At 50.1% G+C, this 26,335-nt stretch overlaps 1 protein-coding gene across 1 annotated transcript in view; it reads left to right on the top strand.

Annotated features, from left to right (window-relative positions):
* Positions 1-1,899: 1,899 nt before the first annotated feature.
* LOC111140868 (La ribonucleoprotein domain family member 1) overlaps positions 1,900-26,335 on the top strand; it is a 58,986-nt gene continuing 34,550 nt past the window's right edge. The window contains exon 1 of the mRNA XM_022493101.1: positions 1,900-2,608. Within this exon, the coding sequence (XP_022348809.1) occupies positions 2,167-2,608 (442 nt within the window). The 5' untranslated portion in view covers positions 1,900-2,166. The remainder of the gene's footprint in view (positions 2,609-26,335) is intronic.

Below are 26,335 nucleotides of genomic sequence, written 5' to 3'. Positions count from 1 at the left end.
ACACAGCACTTTGACTAACATTGTCTCACTTGACTCCTTACAAAAGATGGGAAGGTAGAAGCAAGTCAGGCATAATTTACCCCATTTCTCTGCCAGGAAAGTGTACCCAGGAAAGAGTGGAATACTGACCATGGTGCAGAGGCTGAGTTGCAAGTTAGGGAAGAGCTGGGACTAGACATCAGATTGCCTGGCTGTCCCCAACAGCTCCTCTCCCCAGTAGTCATGGTTACAGTCACCCTACAACCAGCCTTATCCCCTGGGGCAGTTCCAAGAGGCTATTCAATAAGCCTTCTCCCATACCCAGACCATCGTGTGCTCTAATTCTTGCCATGGAGATGGCCAACATCCCAGGCTGTTATATCTTGAGCAGGTGGGATCACAGCCCTTCAGAGAGGCCAGGAATTCTCAAACGGAAGTGTAGGACCGGCTGATCTGTAAGCACCCAAGGGGGCTTCTTAGACACGCATGTTTCTAAGTCCATCCTATACATACTTAATCCTTAAAACATTTGGAATCTGCATTCAGAGTTTTCCCTCATCATCCAAACTGAAGTAGCTGGTCGAGTCCAAGCTACCACTGTAGTAATTATTGTCTTCATAGATACTAGACAAGCGCTTGTTTACCAGTTTCTTTCTCCACCTTAGAGTGTAAATTTCATAACGATGGAGACCTTGTTAGCCTGACTGATTGCCGAACCCCGTTTTCTAGAACTCTGCAGGTCCCCACAGTACAAGGTTAGTAAGTATTTACTGAATGTGCACCCAAGTTTGAAATCACTGTCCTACACCACTGGTTCCTTTTACAGAAGAGAAACTGAGGCCCACTGAGGAGACCACTGCTGCAGAGTTAGTAAGGTGCAGGGCCAGCGCCTGGATAAAATCTCAGATCTCTGAGTCCCAATTGGGCATAGGTTTAACTCCGCCCAAAGCAATTATTTAGAAAAACCGAAATGCAGTTGAAAGAAAAAAACATTTCCTGCCTATAAACACTCGGCTTAGGGGGCTTGGCCGGGCTGGGGGCCGTTGGTAATTCGTTCCCACTTTGTAGGCACCCTTGTCCCCAAGGGTTAAGGGCCTGCCTTCGGGCCCGGCGTCGAACCCAACTCAGGGCAGTGTCCCAGCCAGAGGCCGCGGGGAGGAGCCGAGCACGGCCCACGGAGGTGAGGGCGGCTCGCCCAAGGTCACCCAGGCGGCGACCAGAGGGGCCAGGCTCATGGGGCGCCAGGGAGCCGGCAGTATCGATACGTGTTCGAGGTGGATGGGCACCCCTCTTCTTCACCCTGCAAATCAAGGGTGACATTAATGGCTCCTTCTCCCGAATTTGGCGCACCCAACCTAAACAGCGAGACCAGGCCCGGTCGGCCGCGTGGCCCGTTCCCATGTGCTCCACCTGCGGACGCCCTGACGCGCTGGCCCTTTAAGACACCTCCCCCTCTTCACCCACCCATCTCTCCTGCCCCCCCCCATTGCCCTCCCTTCCGAATTGCATCAGGCACGTGCTCGCCCCCGTCCGGTCAGAGCACCCCTCACCCCCAAGTCCGGGAGGTGCTCCGAGGAATTGGAGGCGAGGGGCGGGGCGAGGGGCGGGGCCGCGAGGTTGTGTGTGCGCGCGCGCTCCCGCCGGCTTCGCCCGCCCGCCTGTGGCCAAGGTCCGGCCTCGGCGGGCGCGTTCCCGCTGCGCCGTCCCCTCCCCTCGCCCGCCGCGTCGCGAGGCGCGCGCCCGCCCGCCGCCTGCCGCGGATCGCGTGGTCGCCTCGGCTCGCCGCGCCTCTCCCCCGTCCGTCCATATTGCTGCAGCCCCCGAGCCGGGAAGCCCGGGCCGCCCCGGCGGCGGGGGGGGAGGGAGGGACGGGACGAGAAGCCTGCCAGGCTCGGGGTGGGGGCGCCTTGCGAGGAACGGGCGGGGGGGGGGACGCGCGCCGAGGAGGCCTGGACCGCAGAGTGGGGGGCCTTCCTACCCCCCCCGCCCCGCCAGCGGGCCTCGGATCTACGGCTGCTGCATCCGACCGCGAGGGGGGCCGCGCCTAGCGTGAACCCCGACCCTTCTCCGCAGGGACTGGGGCCCAGCGCCCCGGAGGAAGGCGTCGCGGGTGCCCTGAAAGCCAAGTTCGAGGCGGGGGAGGCAGCCTCGGGCGCGCCCGGCTTCTCCGGGGGGGCGGGCGCGCAGATGGCCACTCAGGTGGAGCCGCTGCTGCCGGGGGGCGCCCCCCTCTTGCAGGCCGAAGAGCACGGGGGTCTGGTGAGGAAGAAGCCGCCGCCGCCGCAGCCCGAGGGCAAGGGCGAACCCGGGGCGAACGACGTCGGAGGGGGGGAGCCGGACGGCGGCGCCCGGAGACCTCGGCCGCCCTGCGCCAAGCCACACAAGGAGGGCACCGGGCAGCTGGAGCGCGAGAGCCCGCGGCCGCCGCAGCCGCCGGGCGCCGAGGGCCTGGCGATCAGCGACGGGGAGGAGGGCGGCGGCGGTGAGCCGGGCGCTGGCGGAGGAGCGGCTGGAGCCGCGGGCGCCGGGCGTCGTGACTTCGTGGAGGCCCCTCCGCCCAAGGTGAACCCGTGGACTAAGAACGCGCTGCCGCCGGTCCTGGCCACGGTGAACGGACAGTCCCCTCCAGGTGGGTCTCTCTGCTTGCTCTCTTGGATCCGGGGACCTCTTCCGGGCACTTGGGCGTCCCCTCCCCCAGCGGCCTTCAGAGCCCGGGGGTCCGCCACTGGTCGTGGTGACTCGGGATTTTTTTTTTTTTTTTTTTTTTTTTAAATTGCCTTCTGGCTCGTTTGGGTCGCGGTTCCCTCTCACACACTCGGGAAGCCGCCCCTACCGGAGGGCCCAGCCCCCGGGAGCCCATGGCCACCGCCTGGGCCTCAGCGGTTAGTGGGCAACGGCGTGGTCCGGGCCTACCTCGCCGGGAGAGGGTGGGCGCTGGTTTCGGTGAAAAGGGCTCGCTCTCCCTCCCGCGTGCTGGTGTCGAAGACGGTTTCTAGCTTAACCCTTTCTCGGGAAACCCCTCTTCCCACCCCGCCCCACGTTCCCCGTTTTGGTAGCGTTACGATCGTCCCCATGTTGTAAATGTTTAATGAGCATATGTCACGGGCAGCGAAGCGCGCGGTGATGAGTTCATACCGACCACACGGATTCGGGCTTTAAAAGTTAACAAGTTTTGTTCTCTGGTAGATGATACTAGGTGGTGGAATCGCCATTGGCGACGGGTTGAGGGGTCGGTTACGGGGAGAACGATGAGAAGAGGAAACCCAACGTGTCATTGAATTCGGTGGTTTCCCTTCCCGATCCCGGGGACCTTCCGCCTCGAGAGGGAGCCGGATGGCGAGTGTGCGGGGATCCAGTTAGGGGTTGGCGGAAAATGTGAGGCGAGGAAGGGGGCATGCGGCAACAGGAGGGGCGTGTGGCGGCGGGGGAGGGAGTGGCCGGGCTGGGCGGGCGGGTGACAGTTGGGCGCCATGCGCCGCGCCGCCGGCCCGCGGGCTGCTCGCGGCCGCTGGGCCTGTACGTTCGGCCCCCACCGCCGCCCTCGGGGTGGGAGGCGGGTGCGGGCCGGCGGCGCGGCGCGGCCCGGAGTGTGCGTGTGCGCGAGTGTGAGTGCGCGGCCCCCCTTCCCGGCATTCCTCCGCAGCCGGGACAACGTGGTGCCTCCCCGCGCGGGGAGCGACATGTGACCGCCGGCCGGCGCTCCTCGCGCCCTCCCTCTCCCTGCTCGGATTTTCGGTCCTGTGGACCCCGTCCCTTGGGAGATCCCGGCGGAGCCGTGTCAGCTTGGGGGGAAAGGCGGTGAAGAATATGGAGGCTCGTCTCGGCCTCCCTTCGCCGAGACGAGATCGTCGGTTGGGTGGGGGGCGCGCCCTGCTGCCTCCCTTTGCCGGCGCGTGGAGGCTCAACGGCTCTGTTTTGGGTCCTTTTGAAGTGGACCAGTATCAAAACCCGCTTGCAACTAGAGTGTTGGGCCTGTGGCCATAGCCCTAGTGCTTTTCAAAATTCCCCTTCTGTAGTCGCTGGTTGAGACTGACTAGTTTAAACCATCAAAATGGGGAAAGTTGAAGAGGGAGCTTATTAATGCTTTTACATTCGAGGGATTAGGGTCACTCATAGTCTTAGGGAAACTAGAACAGCCAATTCGGAAAATATCATGTTGCAATTTTTATTACTTTTAAGGTTGCTTCATTTGGAGGAGGGGACATTTGGGGTTTACTAATAATACCTCAAACCGTGTTCTCTTCCTTCTGCCCTCTCCCCCTTCCCCCCCTTTCCCTTCCAGAACTCTATTATGCAAAGGGCAGTGCTGAAACCTCCATTTTCTTGCATATTCCTCCTGATCCACCCACAGAGGGAGGGAATGTAACTTTAAGACACTCTTTAGTTCCCCCCCCCCCTTTAAACTCAAAGGGGTATAATCATCCCTAGGAGAGAGCACTCCTCAGAAGTTTAAATGGGGCTACTCACCCTGGCTGCTGCTGCTTAGCTAATGGTGAACCTGCCTTGTGGGTTTTAAATCAGCCATGACATCAGGTGGTATTGGGTGCCTGAGCTGGCGTTTTGTGCAAGTGCAGGGGCCCTTGATAGGGTGCGTCACTGGGGTTATTGATCGTGGGAAGAAGACAGCTTGGCTGGCATCTCGCCTTCCCTGAGTGGAGAAGCCAGCTTGGTTTAAGTGCCCAAAGCAAAATTCTGAGTCGTAGTTTTGCTCTGTTCTTGTTTTTCTGGAATCTTAAGGCAACGAAGTGTCTTGTCTGCTGGTTGGTTTTTGAACCTTAGGACTAGTTTTTGACAGACTGATTCTGAATTGATCCAGTAGCTTCTCTGTGTAAGTCTGTTTTAGGGCTTGGTTGCTTTTTGAGGGAGAATTCTGATTGAATCATCTGTCTAGTAAGGTTAGATGGAGGCTCTTTTTTTGGAGAGTGCATGGACTGCTAAGGCCGTTTTTTCAGCCCTGATTTTATTTGGAGCTTGGACAAGTTTAAATGTGACACCAGTGGAGTGGCGGTGTGGTCTTGGGAATTTTTGTGTTCTGTGATGCATATGTTTTTGGGAGTCTGCAGAAATGAGTGCCTCATAAGCAAGCTAAAAGCTTTCCAGAGCTTGCTGCAAATGCCTATTTTTAGCCCTCCTTTTGGCTCCGATGCTAGTATTTTAGTGCTTTAAGGGACACATGCAGTAACTAGTAATAAAAGATGTTTTTCAGTATCCCCCCCCCCCCATTCTTGTGGGGTTCTCTCTTCTGGTTTAAGTATCCACATTTTAGATTTGTAGTTTTCATTTTAAGTCAGGATTTGCATTTTGGCCTTTTGTATATCCCTCCCCTAGACTATTTTGAAGACCTTTAAATTTTTTTTCTTATTCTAGCCACAACTCTTAGGAGTATGAAAGAAGCAGGATGGGAAATGATCCACAGCAAAGGTTCTGGGGTTAAAACTGCATTGGCTCAAGTGCCAGCTCTACCACTTGCTGGCTGTGCCTCCTTGGGCAAGGTACTTAACCATTCTGTGTCTCAGCTTCTTGGTTTGTATAAAAAGGATTAAATTATGGTTTATCTGTTTCTTAGGGTTGTGAGCATTGACTGTGGGGATAGCCCAATGCCTTAGCATGTGGTAGCTGTTCTACCATTTCTGGGAGACTGGGGCTTTCCAAGGACTTTTTCTGGGTCTTCTTTTTCTCCACCTGGAAGAGGAGGGGGGTGGAGAATGCAGTACTTTCCTTTTCTGGTATTGTGTCAGTACTCAAATATATGGGATCCATCTCCTTGAAAATGGAGTTTCGCTTATCCATAGACAGGAAAGGCATATTGTCTATAATTTTAAAGGTTGCTGACCCAAGGAATTGGCTATTTTTGCTTTGGAATGTGGTATGATGAATGTTTTAAAAATAAATTCCAATTTGTTTATTTGCGTTTTGTAAAAACTACCTTTGGTAGAGTGCACATACGCTCTCAAGGCTGTGGGGAAAGACCATAACTGAACTAAGTTTGCTGTGGCTAGCGCACGTGCGGTGGGTTGAGACCTGAGAGTGTATCATCACCACAAGCTTCTGCCCTCCCCAGCAGGGGGAATCAGTGGATTGGTCGTGTAGGACTTCTAACTTCATGTAACAAAATTAAGCAGTGGTATAGTGTTCTTTACTCTTATTTTTTTAAAGATTTTTAAAATTTATTTGTTGGGGGTGGGGCACAAGCAGGGGGAGCAGCAGGTAGAGGCAGAAGCAGGATCCCCTCGTTGAGCAGGAAGCCCGACATGGTGCTTGATCCCAGGACCTTGGGATCATGACCTGAGCCAAAGGCAGATACCTAACTGACTGAGCCACACAGGCACCACAGTGTTCTGGACTTTAAAGGGGAATCCAGCCAAATACTCTGACATGAGTATTTGTGTTCTGGGCATCACTTTTTTGTGTGTTCGTTTGAAGTGTCGCTAACTGATGGCACAAAGTAAAGAAGAGGCAAAGTCTCAGCTAACCCAGAGCAACCCTAGGAATCCTCCACCACAGGGAACTGGCCCCAAATAAATCTCTACTCTCTTTCTCTACTTTTCTTCTTAGGTTTAGGCCCTTTTTCAGGCTCCTCCTAGTCACTAGGGAGGGGTATCTGTGTGGATCTGGGGTATCAATTTTCAGTATAGCTTTTAGAGCTTCGTCAGACCCTTGCCTTTTCCTTTTCCCACCATGAGAACTGGACTATGGAAGCAACAGCTCTGCCTTGGAATCCTACAGTCTACAGTTTTTAGTCCCAGCTTCGCTTCTTTTGCTGCTGTTGCTGCTTTTTTAAAAAATTGAGGTATAATTGACTATTAGTTGCAGATCAGCAACATAATGTTTCAATATTTGTATATATTGAGTTTTGATTCTAACTTGCTGTGCAATCTTGGGTGAATTACTCAGCCTCTCTGAGCCACCATTTTCTCATCCCCAAAATGAGAATAATGATAGTTACTACTTCTAAAGTTTGTGAGAATTGAAGAAGATAATGTTTATAAAGCCCTTAGCATAGTGCCAGGCACAGACCATCTGATAGGTGCTACTTATCCAATAATTGCTATTTTAAAATTTTTATAATAAATGATGACCATTATGAAGCATGGTCATTTCACTTCTGATTCTGTTATTGAATAGCATTGTGGATACCAGCACGCCCTGGGCTTCCTCTGCCTCTGTTTCTTTATCTCAGAATGAGGGAATCCAATTAGGTCTAAATGTCTTTAAAGTATTTTTCCTATCAAAAGTTTTTCAGTAGGGCACCTGGGTGGCTCAGTGGGTTAGGCCTCTGCCTTCAGCTCAGGTCATGATCTCAGGGTCCTGGGATGGAGCCCCACATCAGGCTGTCTGCTCCGCGGGGAGCTTGCTTCAACCTCTCTCTCTGCCTGCCTCTCTGCTTACTTGTGATTTCTCTCTCTCTGTTAAATAAATAAAAGCCTTTAAAAAAACAGAATAATTAAAAAAAAAAAGTTTTTCAATAACCCCCCCACACACACACACAAGAAAGAAACCAAAACAGAAGTTTTAATATGTGTTTATTTCTGTTTGCTGTAGCAGTTAAGAACTCAGTTTGAATACAAGTTCTGTGAGGGCTGGAGAGACTCTTCTGGCTTTAGGAACCTAGACGGATCACTTGGGGTGCATATCAGATACTGTGGAGCAAGCAGACAGTATATGCCTTGCAGTGTCGTGATAGAAAGTACCCAGCACTGCCTGTGAACATTTCCCCCCACCAAAGAAGAATTGAACCCAAACCTAATAGAGCCCTAGATCTGTGGACATGGAGGAACAAGTTAATGGACCTTGGGGTAGCAGTCCAGTTTCCAAATGTGAGAAATTCTGCAGGACAGGTTATCGATAAATGACATTTTTTTAAAAAGAGTTGAGACATCAGTCGGATGCATTGTGTGGATCCTGATTTGAACCAGTTTCAAGAAGACATTTTGGTGGGCGCCTGGGTGGCTCAGTGGGTTAAAGCCTCTGCCTTCGGCTCAGGTCATGATCTCAGGGTCCTGGGATCGAGGCCCGCATCGGGCTCTCTGCTCAGCGGGGAGCCTGCTTCCTCCTCTCTCTGCCTACTTGTGATCTCTCTCTCTCTCTCTCTCTCTCTCAAATAAATAAATAAAATCTTAAAAAAAAAAGTTTAAAAAAAAAAAAGACATTTTGGTGACAATGGAGGAAATCTGATCCCTTTAGATTATGATAAAGGAATTGCTTGTCAGGCGTGATGAGCCCCCTGTTTATATGGCACACCCTCAGCTAAGAACTGCTAGGTTAGCCTCCATAAATGAGGCTTTAAAGCTGTTTTTCTGCATTTCAGATTACTTTTTCCTCTTCTAAAGAAAGCACACAGTTAGGACCCTCTGAAAGGGAGGTGGGAGGAGGCTGACTGTCCCTGAAACTTCAGGGTAGGGTATTTGAGTTTTCTACTTCCCTGGGGAAATGAGTGCCTGCTAGGAAGGGAGAGTTATACCCATTCAGGCTGGGGGGGGTACGGGGTGGTCTCTGCAGTCTGAAACCCTGAACCTCCTGAGGGGTGGAGTGTCTTGGCTGACCCACCCCCGGTCTGCAGTGGGACCAAGGCTAGAGTAAGCATTTTAGAGCTGTTACTCAGCACTCGGGTTCCCTCCCAGAGGGAGGCGGGGAGAGAGAGGAGGAGTGGGTCTGAAACCACAAAAACCTCTTTAAAATGGAGAGCTTGGCAGATGGGAGTGCCACTGTTTGCAAAATCCAAGACAAGCTCACAAAGGGGGTAATTAGGGTGCTGGGGCCTCGAGAGGGCTCACAGGTCCTTCAGTCTGGGCTCACAAACATCCCTGGCTGGTCCAGAGTTACCTGGTGGAGTGGTCAGGAGAGAGGATGGCCTTACCTTGCTGGGGGTTCATGAAAGGGAGTAAGTTTTGATATCTGGCTGATGAAAGCATAGGGAACAGCTGAGTGAGGGAGCAGAAGGATAGGTAGTGATAGGATTTAAATCAGAACATGGGCAGAGTACCTCCTCTGCCCTCACTTGGTGACTTAGCCTACCTAATCTCTGTTTTTCTTAGTCTCAGAATGGGACTAATCCCTGTGCTGATATTGGAGGATCAAATTAATTTGAGTATGGGGTAGCCCCATTCATTAGTTAAAATGTCCCACACAGGTGTAAGTGGTTTATGTTCCAGAAGATGCATTCCAAAGCCAGATATATGTAGTTTCAGTTATCCCTTCTGGGCGGTTATTCATAACTTTCCTAAGTGAGGATGGATAATCAGGAGTTAGCTTAATTTTCAAGTAGCGCTATTTGCGGAAGTCACCAGGGCCATTTGGCCAACTTCTTATGGCAGATAGCCTAGGGGTGTCTCCCTTAGGGATTTTCTGAGAATCACAGGGACAGTGTTGACTTGGCATCTTTCTTTTGGCTGCACCTTGGACTGGCAAAGCCATAGGTGTGGGGTATGAGGAGTGTAGGCCTTTGTTGATGAATTTTGTAAAGCCTGCCACATAGATCGGTCCTGTGTAGTGAGGGGCTTCCCCATCTCAGTATGAGGTACTCTTAGCAAATCCAGCTGACCCCTTCCATCAGAGGCCTTGTTTAGAGGGCCCTTTGTTTTTTGTTTGTTTGCTTTTTGGCTTATTGTTGTTTTAAGATCTTATTTATTTGAGAGAGTGCAAGCGGCGGTGGGTGGGGGTTGTAGCAGAGGGAGAAGGAGTAACGGGCTCCTCGCTTAGCAGGGAGCCCAGCGCAGAGCACGATCCCAAGGATCCTGGGATCATCACCTGAGCCGAAGGCAGACACTTGTAATAATAATCCTCCCTACTTTTGATAACCACCTTACCTAACTCCAGACATCCATTCCAGTAACTCGAGGCAGCCTTTTTTCTCTGCCTTAAAGTGAACTTGCAGGAAGCTTCTCAGAGAAGCAGAGTCCCACCGTGGCCAGGAGCCATCTGCATAAATGGTCCACCTGGGCTCTGTATGGTTTTCGCTCTCCTTTTCACATACCGCAGCTTACTTAAGTTCCTGCTGATCCCAAGATAAGTCATGGTGATACCGTAGTTACCGCTTACTGGATACTTGATGTGTTCTAGCCCATGTAGTACCCTGCTTCACAGATGAGGAAAGTGAGACTCAAATTAGTAAGCAACTACCCTTCTAATTGTGTGGACTAAGAGTCTTGGGTCATCCTTGCTGAAGCAGCCTCCCACCTGGCCTCCTGTCACTCTTCCGTCAAGATCCTCTCATGGCTTCTCATTGTGGAATAAAGCCCCAAGTCCTTGGAGTATTCTCTAATCTACCCTTGATATGGCTCCCCACACCACCCATTCATATCCCCCCCCCCCACCAAGCTCTGACCTTCTCTTTTACCCCTTTTCCCACCCAGCAGCGTTGGTCTTTGCATTTCCTAGATTATGTTGTGTTCTCTCTGCTTCAGGGGTCCAGTTCTGGAATGCTCTTTACCCAGATAGCCATATGGTTCACACAGTCACTTTATTGAGGTTTCTGTTCAGATAATTAGTGAACGAGTGGATAAATCTCATACTTTGACAGCATCACATAGCACATTTTGAGTTTGGCATAGAAAATGCCACGGTGAATAACAAAAATCTGCGTTGGGAAGGAGCACATGCACTCACAATCCAGTATAAAAGGTGCTGTTTAAGAAAGGGATGGGATTCTCTGGGAGTGTGGGTAGCAGGGGTACCCACTCAAATCTAGGTCAGAGAATTTCTGGAGGAAGCAATGGCTGAACCCCTTGAAATGGGAAGGATGGGTAGGAGTTATTTGAGAAAAAGCCTGGAAAGAGAGCTCATGTTTGGTGAAGCAAAGGCCCTAGTGTTCAGGGAATTAAGTAAATTCCTTGTGGCGTAGTGTAGATGACTTAGATAAACTGTGATTTTTTAACTGAAGGCAGAGGGAAGCCATTAAAGATTTTAAATGGGAGAGTGGCGTGGTCAGATTTTTTTCTTTTGAAAGATTATTTTGGCCATGTGAGAACCTCTTAAGAGTAGATGGTTTGGGGTTTCCTGTCTGATCCTTTGGGGCAAGCTTCCCAGATTACAAAAGGGAGCAGATTTCCAAGTCATTGCTGAAGTGTTGGGCAATTATCAGCTGTCATCCTTTAGGCATAGGGAGCGGCTCCAGTTTATGGGATTTCTCTGACCTTTCAGAAGGCCACATTAGCTGGAATGCAGCTCAGTTGCCGGAAGAAGCAGTTTCTGATGGACTAGCCTCAGCTGAGTACACGCTGGAGCTTGGAGCCATCAGCCTGCTTCACCCTGATGCAGCAGCACAGGCACGAAGAAGAGGAAGCCCTGGAAGTAGTAGCAGGGGACGAGCTGGCTGGTGGGCTGGTGTGGCGACTCCTACCTCCACCAGGGAGGCACCCCGGTGGCAGAACTTGCTAGGTTCGGCGGGCTGCCTCTTGTCAACCATTCTGCAGCTTGGCTCTGTAGGCTTTTCCACAGATAGCCGTGTGCACAAGGTTCCCTTCCATCAGAGCCGCCTCGCCTCAGCTTACTTCAGCTGGTTTGACTCTTGGGGTGGGGGTGTGGTGGGTCTGCATTGGCCCATGGATAGACTGCTATCAGGTGTCGCTGAGAACGTGGGACTCTCATCAGGCTCACCCAGCCCAATGCCCATTTGGCAGCTCAGCTCTGTCCTGACTGCTGTGCTCTTTCCCTACCTTTTTTTTTTTTTTTTTAATATTTATTTATTTTAGAGAGAATAGCAGAGGGGCAGAGAGAGAGAGAGTCTTAAGTGCAGTCCATGCTGAGTGCGGAGCCACCGTGGGGTTCGATCCCACAGCCCTGAGATCACGACCTGGGCCAAAACCAGAAATGAACACTCAGCTCAACCAACTGCGCCACCCAGGCACTGCTCCCTTCTTTTTGAGCGGAAAGAGTATATAGCGCTGGAAGGGACCCCAGAGGTCACTGAATCTAAACCCCTTGTTTACAGGTTATGTGCTTCAGGCCTAGAAAGGAAATGGGGAGTTGCTCAGGGTCACAGTTGAAAGGAACGCCAAGACTTGAACCCAGTCTTCTTGGCTCCCACCCCAGTTCTGTTTTCACTCCACCTCTGGAGGAAGAGGTAGATAGGGTGTTTGATCAGGAACTTGGGAGTCAGTCGAGCATAGTTTGGGGTCATGCCAGCCGCTTAGCAACCGAGTGCCTTTGGACAGGTTGGTAACGTCTAGGCTTCAGTAAATGTGATGTGTTCTATCTAGGGTACTCACACGCTGGAGTCCCTGTTGCAAATGAGGGGGATGAACATGAGAGCTCAGCCGGAACTCTCAATAAGAAGTGAGAGTTTGAGAGTGTCAAGGGCTTGGTTTTGACCCGTGTCTTCATGTGCTGACAGAGGTCGGGTGCCAAAGCCAGCCTTTCTGTCTCTTCCTAGATCCTCTGCATCTCAATCCCTTCTGTTCAGTCCTGAGGAAGGCAGCTCATGCCTCTTGGAGCCAGCTCTTCAGACCCTGTCCTGGCTGCCAGGCAGCTGGAGAGCAGAGGGGGACTTAAGGAGTCACTGGAGGCTATAATCCTGCAGCAGGAAGCCCACATTGTGGTGCTTAGGAGGCACTAGTAGTTGTGTCAGTGAGAAATGGACTCCGGTGCTACTCCATCTTTGATGTCTTTCTGCAGCTTTGGGTTGGTTTGGGGGGAGTGGAGGTCTCTGCTTTTCCTGTTCTGTGTATATGTATTAACAGCAGCCTGAGAAAGAGATACCTATTATGTGTATAGAACAGCCTGGTTTGGGTTTTGCCCCACGTGGAGCTGAATGTAGGGGTCAAGTTTAGACGTGGTAAGAGCAAGGTTCTTGGGTGTGGGCAGCCAGATGCTGCCGATAGGGAATGTGGGAGGGAGACAGGAAATCAGGAACACAGAGAGCAGCTCACGGGGATGCTTGCACCTTTCTGTGAGGAGGGAATGGTTGAAGGAACTAGGATTATTTTGTCCAAAGAATCAAAGCTTGGGGTGGGTGGAAATGCTGGCTGTTCTGAATTACAGTATTTGAATAGAACTGCTTCCTGTGTCCCTATTGGGTAAAGCTCTGAAAGCAGATGGGGGGGTTAGAAGGTCAAGAAGTAACTTTCAGCAGTGTCCCCAGATGCATTCAGCTGTTTATGAGGTGTACTGAATTTCTTGATGTGGTGGTAATACTTAAACAGGTTGGTTGGTGATGTGCTCCAGGGGCCTGCAGCTGCAGATTTGCAAAAGTAGTTGCCCAGATTTGTTCATTTAGAAAATTTTGAGTACTTGTAGGTGCCAGTCCCTGAAATTCAGGGATAGACAATTTAGGGGCTGTCATGATGGGGCTTACAATCTGAAAGGGAGAAGTCCTGAAATAGTATTCCTCATCTTACATCCTGAGGCCCATTCCAGCTGACAGGTTTTTTGCGGTTTTTTTGTTGTTGTTTTTGTTGTTGTTGTTGTTATTCATCTATTTTAGAGCGAGAACACGCGTGGGAGTGGGGGAAGAGCAGAGGGACAGGGACAAGCTGACTCCACACTGAGCATGAAGCCTGACATGGGGCCTGGTCCCGTGACCCCAACATCATGACCTGAGCGGAAATCGAGAGTCAGGCGCCCAACCGAGTCACCCAAGTGCTCCCCTCCCTTTTTTAAAGTTTGAACCTACTGATGGGTTTTGATTGGCCTTCAGTTTAAAAACAGTTTAAAGCATGGGGAGGGTATGTGCTATGGTGAGTGCTGTGAAGTGTGTAAACCTGGCGATTCACAGACCTGAACCCCTAGGGCCAATAATACATTATATGTTTATAAAAAAAAACAAAAAAAAAAATTTAAAAAAACCACAATTTAGAGTAATCACCTATATTTTAAAATCTGAAAACCCAGAACTTTGCAGCTTATTTTTAAGAGGGCAGACTCGAGGGACGCCTGGGTGGCTCAGTTGGTTAAGCAGCTGCCTTCGGCTCAGGTCATGATCCCAGCGTCCTGGGATCGAGTCCCACATCGGGCTCCTTGCTCATCAGGGAGCCTGCTTCTCCCTCTGCCTCTGCCTGCCATTCTGTCTGCCTGTGCTCGCTCTCTTTCCTTCTCTCTCTCTGACAAATAAATAAATAAAATCTTTAAAAAAAAAAAAAAAAAAGAGGGCAGACTCGATATGTAGAAAAACCCCTAATAAACCAGCAAAACTCATTGAATTTTGTACTTTGAATGGATAAATAGCATGGTATGTGAATGATATCAGTAAAGCTGTTAGAGAAAAAAATGATTAGAGCTGGCCACACTGAATCTGTGTTCTTGAGGACTTGGTTTTTGACCCATGCTGATGAGTGCTATCGAGTGGCAGTACCCGCCCCACTTTAGACTGGGACACCAGTGTGCGTCACCTGGGCCCAGACTTCGCGTGTTTGATCATACAAAGCAGAGACTGGCAGCAGTCTGTCCATCCTGCAAGCTGAGAGCATCCTCATGGGAGGAGTTTGAGAGAGGAGGGGAGGGAAGACTTTAAGGCCTATGGCAGGAATTGGGAGTCTCTAGGGGGACTCCTTACCCACAGGGAGACCTGACAGCACTGGGCATTGTGGCCCGAGACCCCAGGACCGTGATAGAAATATATCTGGGAGCGAAGGGATGGGAAAACTGGCTTGTGTTAGGTCCCATTGAGCCTTTGCTCCCCTCCTCTTTGAAATGGGTGTGGCATCTTTATCTTTGGTCTCTGTCTCTCAGGCCCCTTCTGTTTCCAACACTAGGTATGAGGGTGGTTGAGGCAGGTGTCACTAGCTCTCAGCTGAAAAGGAGGAAGATCCTGACTAGGTCCTGTGTCATTGGAGCATTGAATTCTCTCTGGGGGAAGAAACACTGGAGAGAAGCTTCCCCAAGGCAGTCCTGCTCCTCACATCGTTGTTGGTGTAAGCCCTGTAGTAGGGGTAGGATGGAGAACTCTGAGCAGGAAACTGGAGACCAGGCTTCTAGTCCCAGCTGTTTGGTGCACTTGCTAAGACACTTTGGGCAATTTACTGAGCCTGTTTGGGTTTCCTTTTCCTCTCTGTAAATGAAAATGGTTATGCCAGAAAATCTTTCAAGGTCCTTTCCTGCTGGGGTTAAGTTTGATACATCAAATTGGAGGTGAAGACTACATTAGATTGAGAAAGATTCCATGTAGGGGGAATTGCTTTCCCCCACCCAACTGGCCTGGTTTTAGGGTTACACTTGAGAGCTTGCCCAAGGCTTTGGGATTCTTCTACCTAGGCATGAGCTATTCTGGCTTAGGCTTCTGGAAAATGCTGGGCTAAAATGAGCTGCCGCAGAAGGTTATGAGTACCCGTCGCAGTGTATAAACTGTGGTGGCCCGTCTCTTGACAGAAGTGTTGTTGAGAAGATTCTGCCATCCTGTACCTGGCTGTGCTGGGTTGTTGCTGAGACCACCCCCTGCTTCTGGCTCTGAGATTTAGAACCTGTGTCTTGTGGAAGCCAGGGTCAAAGTGTCAGCCAGCTCAGTGGAAGGGAAGCTGGCCCATCTCAAGAGACCCACAGGCTAATCAAGAGGAGCACCAGGGCTTGAGCCTACCCTTTTGTGTGAAAGGAACTAACTTGGCTACCAGCAAAGTGAAAATCATTTCATTTAACATACTTGAGTAACCTACTGAGTGTTAGACCATGGGAGTACTGATGGGAACAAGACAGAGGAGGGGGCTGCCTTCATAGTTTACCTTCTAGTGGGGAGACACAGTGAAACAACAAGGTAATTCTTGCTAACTCTTGCTGCCTAACCAATCACCCCAAACTTAGTAACATAAAAAAAAACAACTATTTGTTCACTGATTGGTGTGTGGGTGTGGATTAGGACAGGCTTCAGCCAGGTGAGTCTTTCTCTATGGCAGTGATGGATGTAGCTTATGTTCAGTCTGGAGGGCTTCACTAACATTTTTGGTACCTTGGCAGGGGTGGCTGGAAGGCTGAGTTCTGCTGGAACTTGAGTGCCCTCAGGTGCCCTCTCCAGCCTGGTGGTTTCAGAGTGGTAGGACTTACTGTGCAGTGTTTTAGTGCTCCCTGATGGAGCTTTTCAAGAGACGAGAACTAGATGCTGTCAGTATTCTAAGGTCTGGGCCTGAGCACTAGCACATCATCACTTTCACCACGGTGTGATGATAAGAGGCCACAGACCCTGCTGAGATGAAGGGGAGGGGTCATGGGCCCTGCCTTTCAGTGGGAGGAAGGCCAGCTTGCAGCCATCTTTAATACTACATGGTGGCTGCCAGTCATGGTTAAGTGCTGTGAAAGAAAGTAAGGCAGTGTCCTAGAGAGGTGGGGATGTGTGGCTGGGGACAGCTTCAAACACTGTGTCCAGGAAGACCTCCAAGGATGAGCCAAGGTGAGACTGATAAGGAGCATGGTGGTGAGCATTCTTGCCTGGAGGAACAACAAGTACTAGGCAAGGAATAGATCAAGAGGCTGTGAGGATGAGAGGTGAGGGCCGAGGGCCCCCAAAACTCAGAAGCGAGAGGCCCTGGGAGGCCAGCCTGGGGAGTTTGGATTCTGCTCTGAAGGCATTGAGAGAGTTAGTGTGGTAAGATTTCTGCTTGAGGGTTACTTTGTCCTTTGTAGAATGGACTGATGTGGGGGGCAGGGAGAGCCCTTGGAGCCCTATTGTACAAGTAATAGCTAGGGAAGAGATGGAAAGGAGTGGACGATGGCATGGTGACTGGGCCTGGTTTTTTTTTACCTTACAGTTTTCCTTTGAGACTAGGCCACTTAAAGAGTAAGTTTTCTGGTTGCTGTTTCTTACTTCCTCTTGTTTGTCCAGAAGCCAAGTCGTTGTTGTATGGTGCCCATTAACAAGAAGAGGATGGTCTGAGGCAGGCAGCTGTTTTACCTGGGTTCCTGGTCTCTTGGCCCCAGGGCCAGAAGAGTATTGGGGTTTCCCTGCCAGGTGGCTTCCCTTGGCCTTTCAGACTCCATGTCCCAGGGTGGAGGTGGAGGGAGAGTGTGGGTAAATAGCATGGAGGCCTGGGGCTGGGGCTTATTCCCCATCCCCCAGGCCTCACCATCCCAGCCCCAGCTCCTGGTGCCCCCATGCTATTTACCCACACTCTCCGTCCACCTCTACCCTGGGACCTGGAGCCTGAGATAGGCCAAGGGAAGCCACCTAGCCGGGAAACACCAATACTCTTCTGGCCCTGGGGCTTTCTAATTCCAGGTAAGATCTTCAGGGTGGGGTCAGAACAAGCTGAAATCTGTGGATCCAAGTTCTCTTTATAGCCTTGCTCTCTTGATTCTCCTGGCTGGACCTTCATTTCTCGCAACTTATAAGAAGGGATTGGGTGTGTGCTTATGAACACATTGCTCGTCTATCACTAATGTGCCTTTATCATGTCCCTGGGCATAGCCAGGTGTCCTAGAATCTGCCTCATGGGTAGCTTGCCTTGAGGACACGTGTCCCAAGGGGCCAGGGCAGACTGCCCCAGACCGTCCACTTCTGACATGATTATCAAACTGAGCCACCACACCATCTCATTCATTATCTAGGTTCATTTTCACAAAACCCCTGTGGGATCTGGCTACAATCTTCTAATTCTCATTTTATGGATGAGAAAATAGCGTTCAGAGAGGTTCAGTAATTTGCTTAAGTGTACGTAGCGTGTTTTGTTTTTTTTTTTAAGATTTTATTTATTTATTTGACAGAGACCACAAGTGGGCAGAGAGGCAGGCAGAGAGAGAGAGGAGGAAGCAGGCTCCCCGTTGAGCAGAGAGCCTGCTGGGCTCGATCCCAGGACCCTGGGATCATGACCTGAGCTGAAGGCAGAGGCTTTAACCCACTGAGTCACCCAGGCGCCCTGTACGCAGCATTTATTGAGGAGCTGGGATTGCAGCTCCTGGCATGCTGACTCGAGAGTTGGTGCAGTACTTGCCATCTAGCTGTGCATCCTTCCAGACCACAGACGTATACGTACCCTACCTGGAATCCTTTCTGGAAGAGAGAGGACCCATACAAATCTTTAGGCAGCAGGAATCTACAGGACCCTCGTGCCGCAGCCTGGATTTCCTAGTTCTGTTCCCTGACCACCTTTAGTGGGCATGAGCTAGGTCCCGGAACTTCTGATCTTCTCTTTCTTCCCCCAGAGATGTTCCTCTTCAGCTCTGTCTGGCCACGTGCATCCCTCTGGAAAGGGCCGTGCTGACCTTGTGGTTTCTCAGGAGTGGCCTCGGGGCCAGTCGTGGCGGGGGGGGGGGGGTGGCACAGAGAGGCTCTCTGGCTCTTCTCAGAGGAAAATACTGTTAGGTATTGGGCCTTTTAACTTCTTTTCAAAGGGGAAGTCTTTTCAACTTATTTAAGCAACACCAATTGATTGTAGAAAAATGTCCACCAACCACCATCAATACTACTAAGCAACCACATCCTTTTAGACTAGTGTTGCCTAATAGAAATACAACACAAGCTATGTATGTAATTTAAATTTTTTAGTAGCCATAGTTTTAAAAAAGTAAAGATAGGTGAAATCAATTAAAATGATGTAACCCAAGATAATCAAAAGAGTATCATTTCAACATAAAATCAACATCAGAATTGTTAGTGAAATATATTCTTTGTACTAAGTCTTCGAAATTGGTGTGTCTTTTACCTTAAAACATGTCTTGGTTTGGACTACTCATATTACAAGTGCTCAGCATCCACATGTGGCTAGTGACCGTTGGACAGCACATTTCTATACTTTTTTTTTGTTGCCTGTGAGTATATATGTGTGTGTGTGTGTATCTCTGCTTTTAAAAAAAGTATGATCATAATATCTCATGACCTGTGTCCCATCTCCCCTCCTAACACTTAGAAACATAAGCTTTAAAGGGCACTTATCTGCTTGTAATCCTCAGAGCAACTCTTGGTAAGGAAGGTAGTAGCATTTTCTTGATAAGGGTTAAGGAGCTGGCCGGTTCTGTGTTACCGCACACACAGCCCAGCTCTGCTGCCCCTGAAGCTCCCCCCTGCTCCACTGCCCCCCTGCAGGCACCTGGAGTGGACCCAAGCCCACTGAGCCCAGTCCAGAATTCACATACACCACGTGCACATGCCCACACACAATGCACTGTGCTGAATGAAGCAGGCCGCTTACAGGGGAGGCTGCTGACCAAGGCTGCCGAACAGGGGTGCAAGGTTTAAAACCCAAGCATGCAGATGCCCAGGTTAGTGCTCTTTCCATCACACTTAATCGGCCCTCCAAGAGCTTACTGCTTGGTTTGCAACTAGCCAGAGCACAGAAGGAAAATCAGTGCGGTGGGGCGGGGGCAGAGGCTTTCACTTAGGTTTGTTCTGGGGTTTCCCCAAGCCCCATAGTACATGCCCCATGGAGAAGAGACGAGCTAGGTCATAGTGGGTGCAGAAAGAGACATGGTTTGACCTGGAAGGGGTTCAGACTTAGAAATCTCTATAAAGAACTTTTTGGGGGCGCCTGGGTGGCTCAGTGGGTTAAGCTGCTGCCTTCGGCTCAGGTCATGATCTCAGAGTCCTGGGATCGAGCCCCGCATGGGGCTCTCTGCTCAGCAGGGAGCCTACTTCCTCCTCTCTCTCTGCCTGCCTCTCTGCCTGCTTGTGATCTCTCTGTCAAATAAATAAATAAAATCTTAAAAAAAAAAAAAAAAAAACTTTTTGTAAAAACCCCCCCCCCCCCCAGTGCTATTGCAGGGATGTGTGTGCTTCACACCAGGCCCCTTCTGCGGCAGGTACCTCATTCTGTAGCAGCTCTGAGATTTGTAGGAGCCTGATTTCAATCCCTGCCCCCCATACACACAAAATTGTGCTTCAGTTTTTCAGACTGTAAGATGGGGTTCCTTTCTAAGTAGATCACATGCTGCTCGCTACCCCTGCCCCTTTGTAGGATAGCTGGGGACAAGCAGCAGACCTTGGATTAGCCCTCAGGTAAAGGGAACTGGATTACTGATGATTGAGGTTTGGAAGACTGGGTAGATAGATCCAGGGAATCCGGCCTTCTCCCCCATTACCATGGCACCCGGGAACGCTGAGCCCAGTCTGCACAGGCTGGGTGCAGCCTGCTCCAGCGGATGAGGAGGTGACTTGTTCTGCACGCTTTTGGGAGCTCTGTTGCCCTAAGGTGTAGGATACGGTCTGGGGGGCACCTGCCGAAGCCAAGGATTTGAAGCCAGGATCCATCAGTTCATCTAGGGTCTAGTCTTACTCAGCAACTCTTACTCAACTCTTGGATTGTAAGAGTTGGTACTGCCTTTGGGATTGCCCTTAAGGTTTTAGAAGACTGCACGTAACATTTCTTTTTTTTTTCCTTTTTTTTTTCTTAAGATTTTATTTATTTATTTGACAGAGATCACAAGTAGGCAGAGAGGCAGGCAGAGAGAGAGGAAGGGAAGCAGGCTCCCTGCTGAGCAGAGAGCCCAACACGGGGCTCGATCCCAGGACCCCGGGATCATGACCTGAGCTGAAGGCAGAGGCTTTAACCCACTGAGCCACCCAGGTGCCCCTGCACGTAACATTTCTTTATCCGTATCTCATAAGTGCCTTTCAGGGGGGTGGTAGTTGGCCCCCTCTTAAGGAGAAATTCCTTTTCCATAGTCTTATGATGATTAAGGGACCTGCCCAGGGTCAGAGTTAAAAGCTTGTAAGGCCAGTCTGTTCTTTTTTTCCCCCTTTAAATCAACAACTAATAAAAGATAAGTATCCGTCTTCCTATTAAGTAAGATATTGCAAGGGCGGCACTTAGCACAGAGTTCATACTAAGGGCTCAATAGTAGCTCCAGAAACACTTTTTTAAAAAAGATACTGGACTCCACCCATCTTTCCAGGAGCAGTGAGCACAGCAGTTTGTCCGCTGAGCTGGAGGCCCTCCTGCCAGGCCTGGGGCAGGAGCTCGAGGGCAGCCGCCGCCTGGGAATGCTAGACCGCTGGCTGGGAGTGGAGAGGCTGCTCAGGGTCCCCATTTGCTGCTGGGCTTGCGTTGCTCTAGAATGTTCTCTGCCATTTCTCTGCCATTCTAGGCTTTCTTTGCCCCACCCCCTGATTTGCGTCATCCTGCCACTACTCTTCGGAGGCGGCAGCACTTTGAAGATCCTCAAGGAAGGCCAGAATCCAAAGGGACTTTGGAAGCCATCAGGTTACTTCTCATTTTATAGAAAACTGAGGCCGTCTCTTGGCCAGAGTCTCCCACATGGCACTAAGGGAATCATGATGCCTGTGCTTGGTCTCTTTTCATTCTGCTTTGTTCTTTCAAGGAAGGAAAAATGGGAGCCCCCTTTGCATGGCAGGAGCTGCAGGAGCATAGATGAGAAGAGGACTAGGTCCGGCAGCACCAGCCCCCAAGACTGACCTGCGTGCTGTCATTCCTGCTCCTCCAGGCAATGAGCCTTCGGCTCTCTTCCCTCCCACCACATGGGCCAGCCGTTGACACACCCTGAGCCCTCAGAAGGCCAGGAGGTGTTGTCCAGAAATGCTCTACATTTCCTGGAAGCAGGTCCACCCTTGTACTCTGCCCTGCCGGTGAGCTCTTTAAGATAGAGCCCAGCACATGGTTCCGGGAAGACTGGAGGCAAGCTTCCAGGACTAAGTACCTAATAGGAGGCTCACTTCAGAAACTGAGCAGGGTGGGTGTGGAAATATTTGTCAGTGGCCTTTCTACAGAAGATTGATTCTGCAGCAACTTTTATTGAATTCATAGAGGCATTCCTTTATGAAAAATAAACTGAAGTTGTACAGGCATGCTTTGTAATGGGACAAACCAGGGATGAAGTCTGCTCGGATACACAGACATGCTCTAAAGTTCCAAGATAGAGGCGCCTGGGTGGCTCAGTGGGTTAAGCCACTGCCTTCAGCTCAGGTCATGATCTCAGAGTCCTGGGATCGAGCCCCGCATCGGGCTCTCTACTCAGCAGGGAGCCTGCTTCCTCCTCTCTCTGCCTGCCTCTCCACCTGCTTGTGATCTCTCTCTCTCTCTCTCTCTCTCTCTCTGTCAAATAAATAAAATCTTAAAAAAAAAAAAAAAGAGTTCCAAGATAGTAGCTAACAAGTGTTTGGTGCTTACTGTGTGCTAGGCGTTTTTCTGAGCACTTCACAAATAGCTCAGTTAGTCCTTATAGTCCCATTAGGTTAGAAACTGTTCCCATTTACAGAAACCAGAGTCACCAAAGGGGAACAGGTGTTGGAGCCCAGGCACTTAACCATTGCACCACGCTGATGCTGGGGGGAGGTAGGCAGTTTTCCTGACTCCTAGCCCAGTGCTCTTCCCATAGAGGCACCCGTCCCATAATTCTCACTTGTGTTTCTGCATTTTGTTCTTCCTGGGACTTGCCTTAATGCCTCCAGAAGAGCCCAAGCCTAAGGGTTTTTGTAGATCTTTTCTGAGGTAGGGACATAGCAGTTTTTGGAGGGAAAGAGCATTGACCCCACGGCGCCCATGTCTGCTCCCAGCATCAGCTACTAGCTTCATGGGCTGGACCCTTGGCAGTGTTACCTAATTTCTGTATCCACAGTCGGTAGTATGTGTTACCTTGTTGTTGAGAAGAGCATTTTTCAGTCACTGCAAACGGGATGCCCACAGCAGATGTTGAGCCCATTTAACTGCATCCCACGCAGTGGAGGTGAAGCAGTCACATGTGGAGGTTAAGATTAAAGCCCTTGTATGAAGTGAACCCTCAAAGGACAGGGATTGTCTTACTCACCACTGCTTCCCCAGTGCCTGGCACACAGGCCCCTCCATAGCCCAGTTATCAGTGGTCAGGTGTCATGGTAGGGTGGTGGGAACTCAGGACAGGGACCTCAAAAAACAAGTTGATATTCTTAGCACAAGTCAGGGAGCTCTTTTTCTCATTTCTTGTTTTGTGATATGGGGAGAACCACATCTGCCCTTCCTCAGACTGTTTGAGACTTCGACACAGTGATGGGTGAGGAAGTGTCTTACAAGCTCATTAGTCTTGGCCAGCAGGGGGAAGGAGAGTTTGCCTGAATGGGTGGTGGTGTATGCTTTGTTCAGCTTTCTTCTGTGCCCCAGAGCGGGGCCTGTACCAAGTCCCTGTTTTTTCCACCTCCCTTTCCCTTCTCCTGCCTGCCCATTTTCCTGTTAAGTGTTCCCATTTTCTTCCATCCTTTCCTTTCTGATCTGCTGGAGGCGGCAAAATCCTCCTGGGCTTGGTGCTGGCTGGAGCTCAGGCCTTTGGGTTGCAGGTGGCCTTAGAGCATTGCCTTTCAATAAACAGTGCTTTGATTCCTGACGTTGCTTTGCCCTTCTTCCCTTACACTGCGTGATGGCATCCCCACCTGGTGGCAGGTAAGCAGGCTAATAGGCTCAGAGAAGCAGATTCTGGCGCTGGTGGCCTCAGTCCCTTGTTCAGCCTGCACACATGAGCTGGAGCCCTTTGGGGACTTGAGGAACCTAATGTTTGTCTCCTGCACTGCCAGAAGAGCCCTCGGGTAGCCTGGGATTTCGTATCCTTAGGGTCAGGTGTCTTCTCACTGTGACCTTGGCTAGCCATTTAGCCTCTGAAACCGGGATTGAGTTCCACCGTTGTGAGGATCAGGAGACATGATGCACAGAAAACCTGCAGCAGGAAGCTTGTGTGGTGAAAGCTTAGTAAGTGGCAGCCGTTACTATGTAGCAGACCCAGACGTTGGGGCCATTGGATGAGCAAGGAACAGGCTTAGCCTAAGAGAGGGGAGATTATTTGGCTGTGAAGGAGGGGGGCAGGCAAACAGTTCCCTTAAAGAGCCTTCATTCTTCTCCTTCTGGCACAGCCATAGTTTGGAGCTCGTTGTGAAACTGAACCCCAAGCCCAGCCCAGACTGATCCTTTGTGACCTCACGTCTGTCAAGACATTGAGCCCGTGGCTTCTTGGCCTGATGAGTCTTGGTTCCTAATGCTAAAGATTGAACTCATGGGTAAATGGAGGGGTTGTGCTCCTTGTGCATCCCTCTTGTGGCTGCTGTTTGTGTGTGTAATGAACTCATGCTATGTCCTGCTCTTGTGAGCCTGTTAATTCCTGTCTGCAGACGGGAGACCCTGGTCCGAGGGTCGGAGACCGGGGTTCCTTCCCAGCACTCTCGTTCCCAGGCAGCTCGGTTCTCAAACATTAACTGGCACCCGTATTGCATAGGAAGCTTGCTAAAACTGTAGATGCCCAAGCTCTGTCTTCCTCAAACTGATTCCTAGAGCTCGAGGGAATCCAGGAATGTGCATTTAAACCAAGTCTTCCCTCTCCACCAAGTGGTATTGCAAGCCTGCTAGCTCCCTGGTCCCAGTTTCCACAGCTGTGACGTGAGGGCTTTTCATACAGGCTTCTCTGGCTGAGCAGAAGGTAAAGGGGGAGGGGGCTTGGGTTACACATCCATCAGAACAGCTCTGCCAAGTCAGAGTATGTGACTCTTGATCTCAGGGTTGTGAGTTCAAGCCCCACATTGGATGTTAGAGAGATTACTTAAAATATTTTTAGAAAAATTATTAAACATACTTTTTAAAAAAACATAAATGTAGAAGTATTAAATGTTTTAATTTTAATCTAAATATGTTAAATTTAATGATGAATAAGTAGATGTAATATTAATTTTAATTAATATAAAATAGGGGCACCTAGGTGGCTCAGTTAAGTGTTTGCCTTTGGTCTAGCTCATGATCCCAAAGTTCTCGAGTTGAACCCTGCTTCAGGAGTCTGTTTCTCCCTCTCTCTCTACTCCTACCCCTGCTTCTTCTCTCTCTCACTCCTCAAATAAATAAAATCTTTAAAAAAAATAATATAAAATATAAAAATGAGACTGATGTACCCACTACCAGTTTAAGAAGTGCAGCCATGATTTTAAAATGTTAGATGCGGTGTTGTAGTTCTGGGTAACCCCTATGAGAATTTAACAATTGAAACTCTTTGGGTTCAATAAAATAACTCCTAAATGTGTCCAGAGAAGACCTACCTTAGAATTAGCTAGTACAATAAACAAAATCTTTAAAAAGGGAGGGGGCGCCTGGGTGGCTCAGTCTGTTAAGTGTCTGCCTTTGGCTCAGGTCATGATCCCAAGGGTCCTGGGATTGAGTCCTACTCCGGGCTCCCTGCTCAGCGGGGGGGCCTGCTTTTCCCTCCACCTCTGCCTGCCCCTCCCTGTGCTTATGCTAGCTCTCTCTCAGATAAATAAAATCTTTTAAAAAATGAAATCCTAGAGCTGATATCCTTTGTAGCAGTGGTTTTGATGGTAGCTTGTTCCCCTGGGAAGCTAGCTTCATCTAAAGTTGTAGTTAGGGTGATCAGTGAATGTAGGAATAAAAGTCAAAGGATGTTAGGCTTGGAAGGACTGCAGATAACAGGATCCCGTCCATCCTAACCATAGGCCTCTGAATGGAGGGACTGAAGACCCCCAGATAGGAATTCACCTGAAGCTCACACAGCAAGGGCTCTAGCACCTGCATTGGTGCTGGCCTCCCATCCCTTGACTCCCAGCCCAGGGCTTTGCTCACCACCCCCACTGTCCTGGAACATGGGGCAGTGGACCTTCTTTCCTGGTGTTTCCTTCCCCTGGTGGCCAGATTTAGCAAGTAAAACTAAGTAAAAATACAAGTCTCCCAATTAAATTTGAATTTCAGATAAATGGTGCATGATTTTTTAGTATAAAGTGTCCCAGATATTGTATAGGACATACTTATTCTGAGAGATTACTTGCTGATCATCTGAAATTCAAATTTAATTAGGTACGTCCTGAGATTTTTTTTTTAATCTGGCAATCATAATCCATCTCACTCATTTTTTAGGCACCAGACAGAAGATTTATCTCAAAGAGAGAAAAAAAAATACCATGCATTGTGTGTTTAATGAGGACCTCATTTAAGCTGCTAAATGTGTGAGCTAGCAGCTGTCATAAACCTCACAGTTAGAGATCCTGTCTGGCTCTGGGATCTCCCATATATATTGCCTTTTTGCCTCCATCTCAGACCTGCTTGTTTGGCCCTCATTCCTGTGTGGTGTGGTTAATGCCTGTTGAGTTACAAGTGCATGAAAGGTTAGTCCGATCTGGCCGTGCCCCCGGCCTTGTGGGTTCTCTTTCTTGATGCCAACTGATGGCTAGAACAGCTTTGGGTGGACCCAGCCTAGTACGTTGGTGATGCTGTGGGGTTTGGGTAGAGCGCAGACACCTTCTTCATTTGCTGAAGGGGAAGGGGCCTGCCATTGGCTCGAGGGCATCTGAGCAGTGGTGGGAAGTCTGCCTGTGATGCAGCCCCCTCTCCTCACCCATGGCTTCCCAGGGCTCTGCTCTTTCCCAGCGGGGGTGGAGCACGTGGCACTGAAGGGGCCCCCTGGCCCGAAATCCTCAAAAGAGACAGATCAGCTGCTTTTGGGAAGCAGGGGCTGACCGGCTGACCTGGGTTGGGATAACTAGTTCCTACCCAAGAACTCCAGCTTGCCATCCGCTTCCAGGATTCCCGGCAGGTCT

The sequence above is a fragment of the Enhydra lutris genome, unplaced genomic scaffold (assembly GCF_002288905.1).
Source record: "Enhydra lutris kenyoni isolate GAN:26980312 unplaced genomic scaffold, ASM228890v2 scaffoldscaffold5, whole genome shotgun sequence".
Classification (NCBI taxonomy): domain Eukaryota; kingdom Metazoa; phylum Chordata; class Mammalia; order Carnivora; family Mustelidae; genus Enhydra; species Enhydra lutris.
This window is presented reverse-complemented; position numbering and strand designations above follow the sequence as displayed.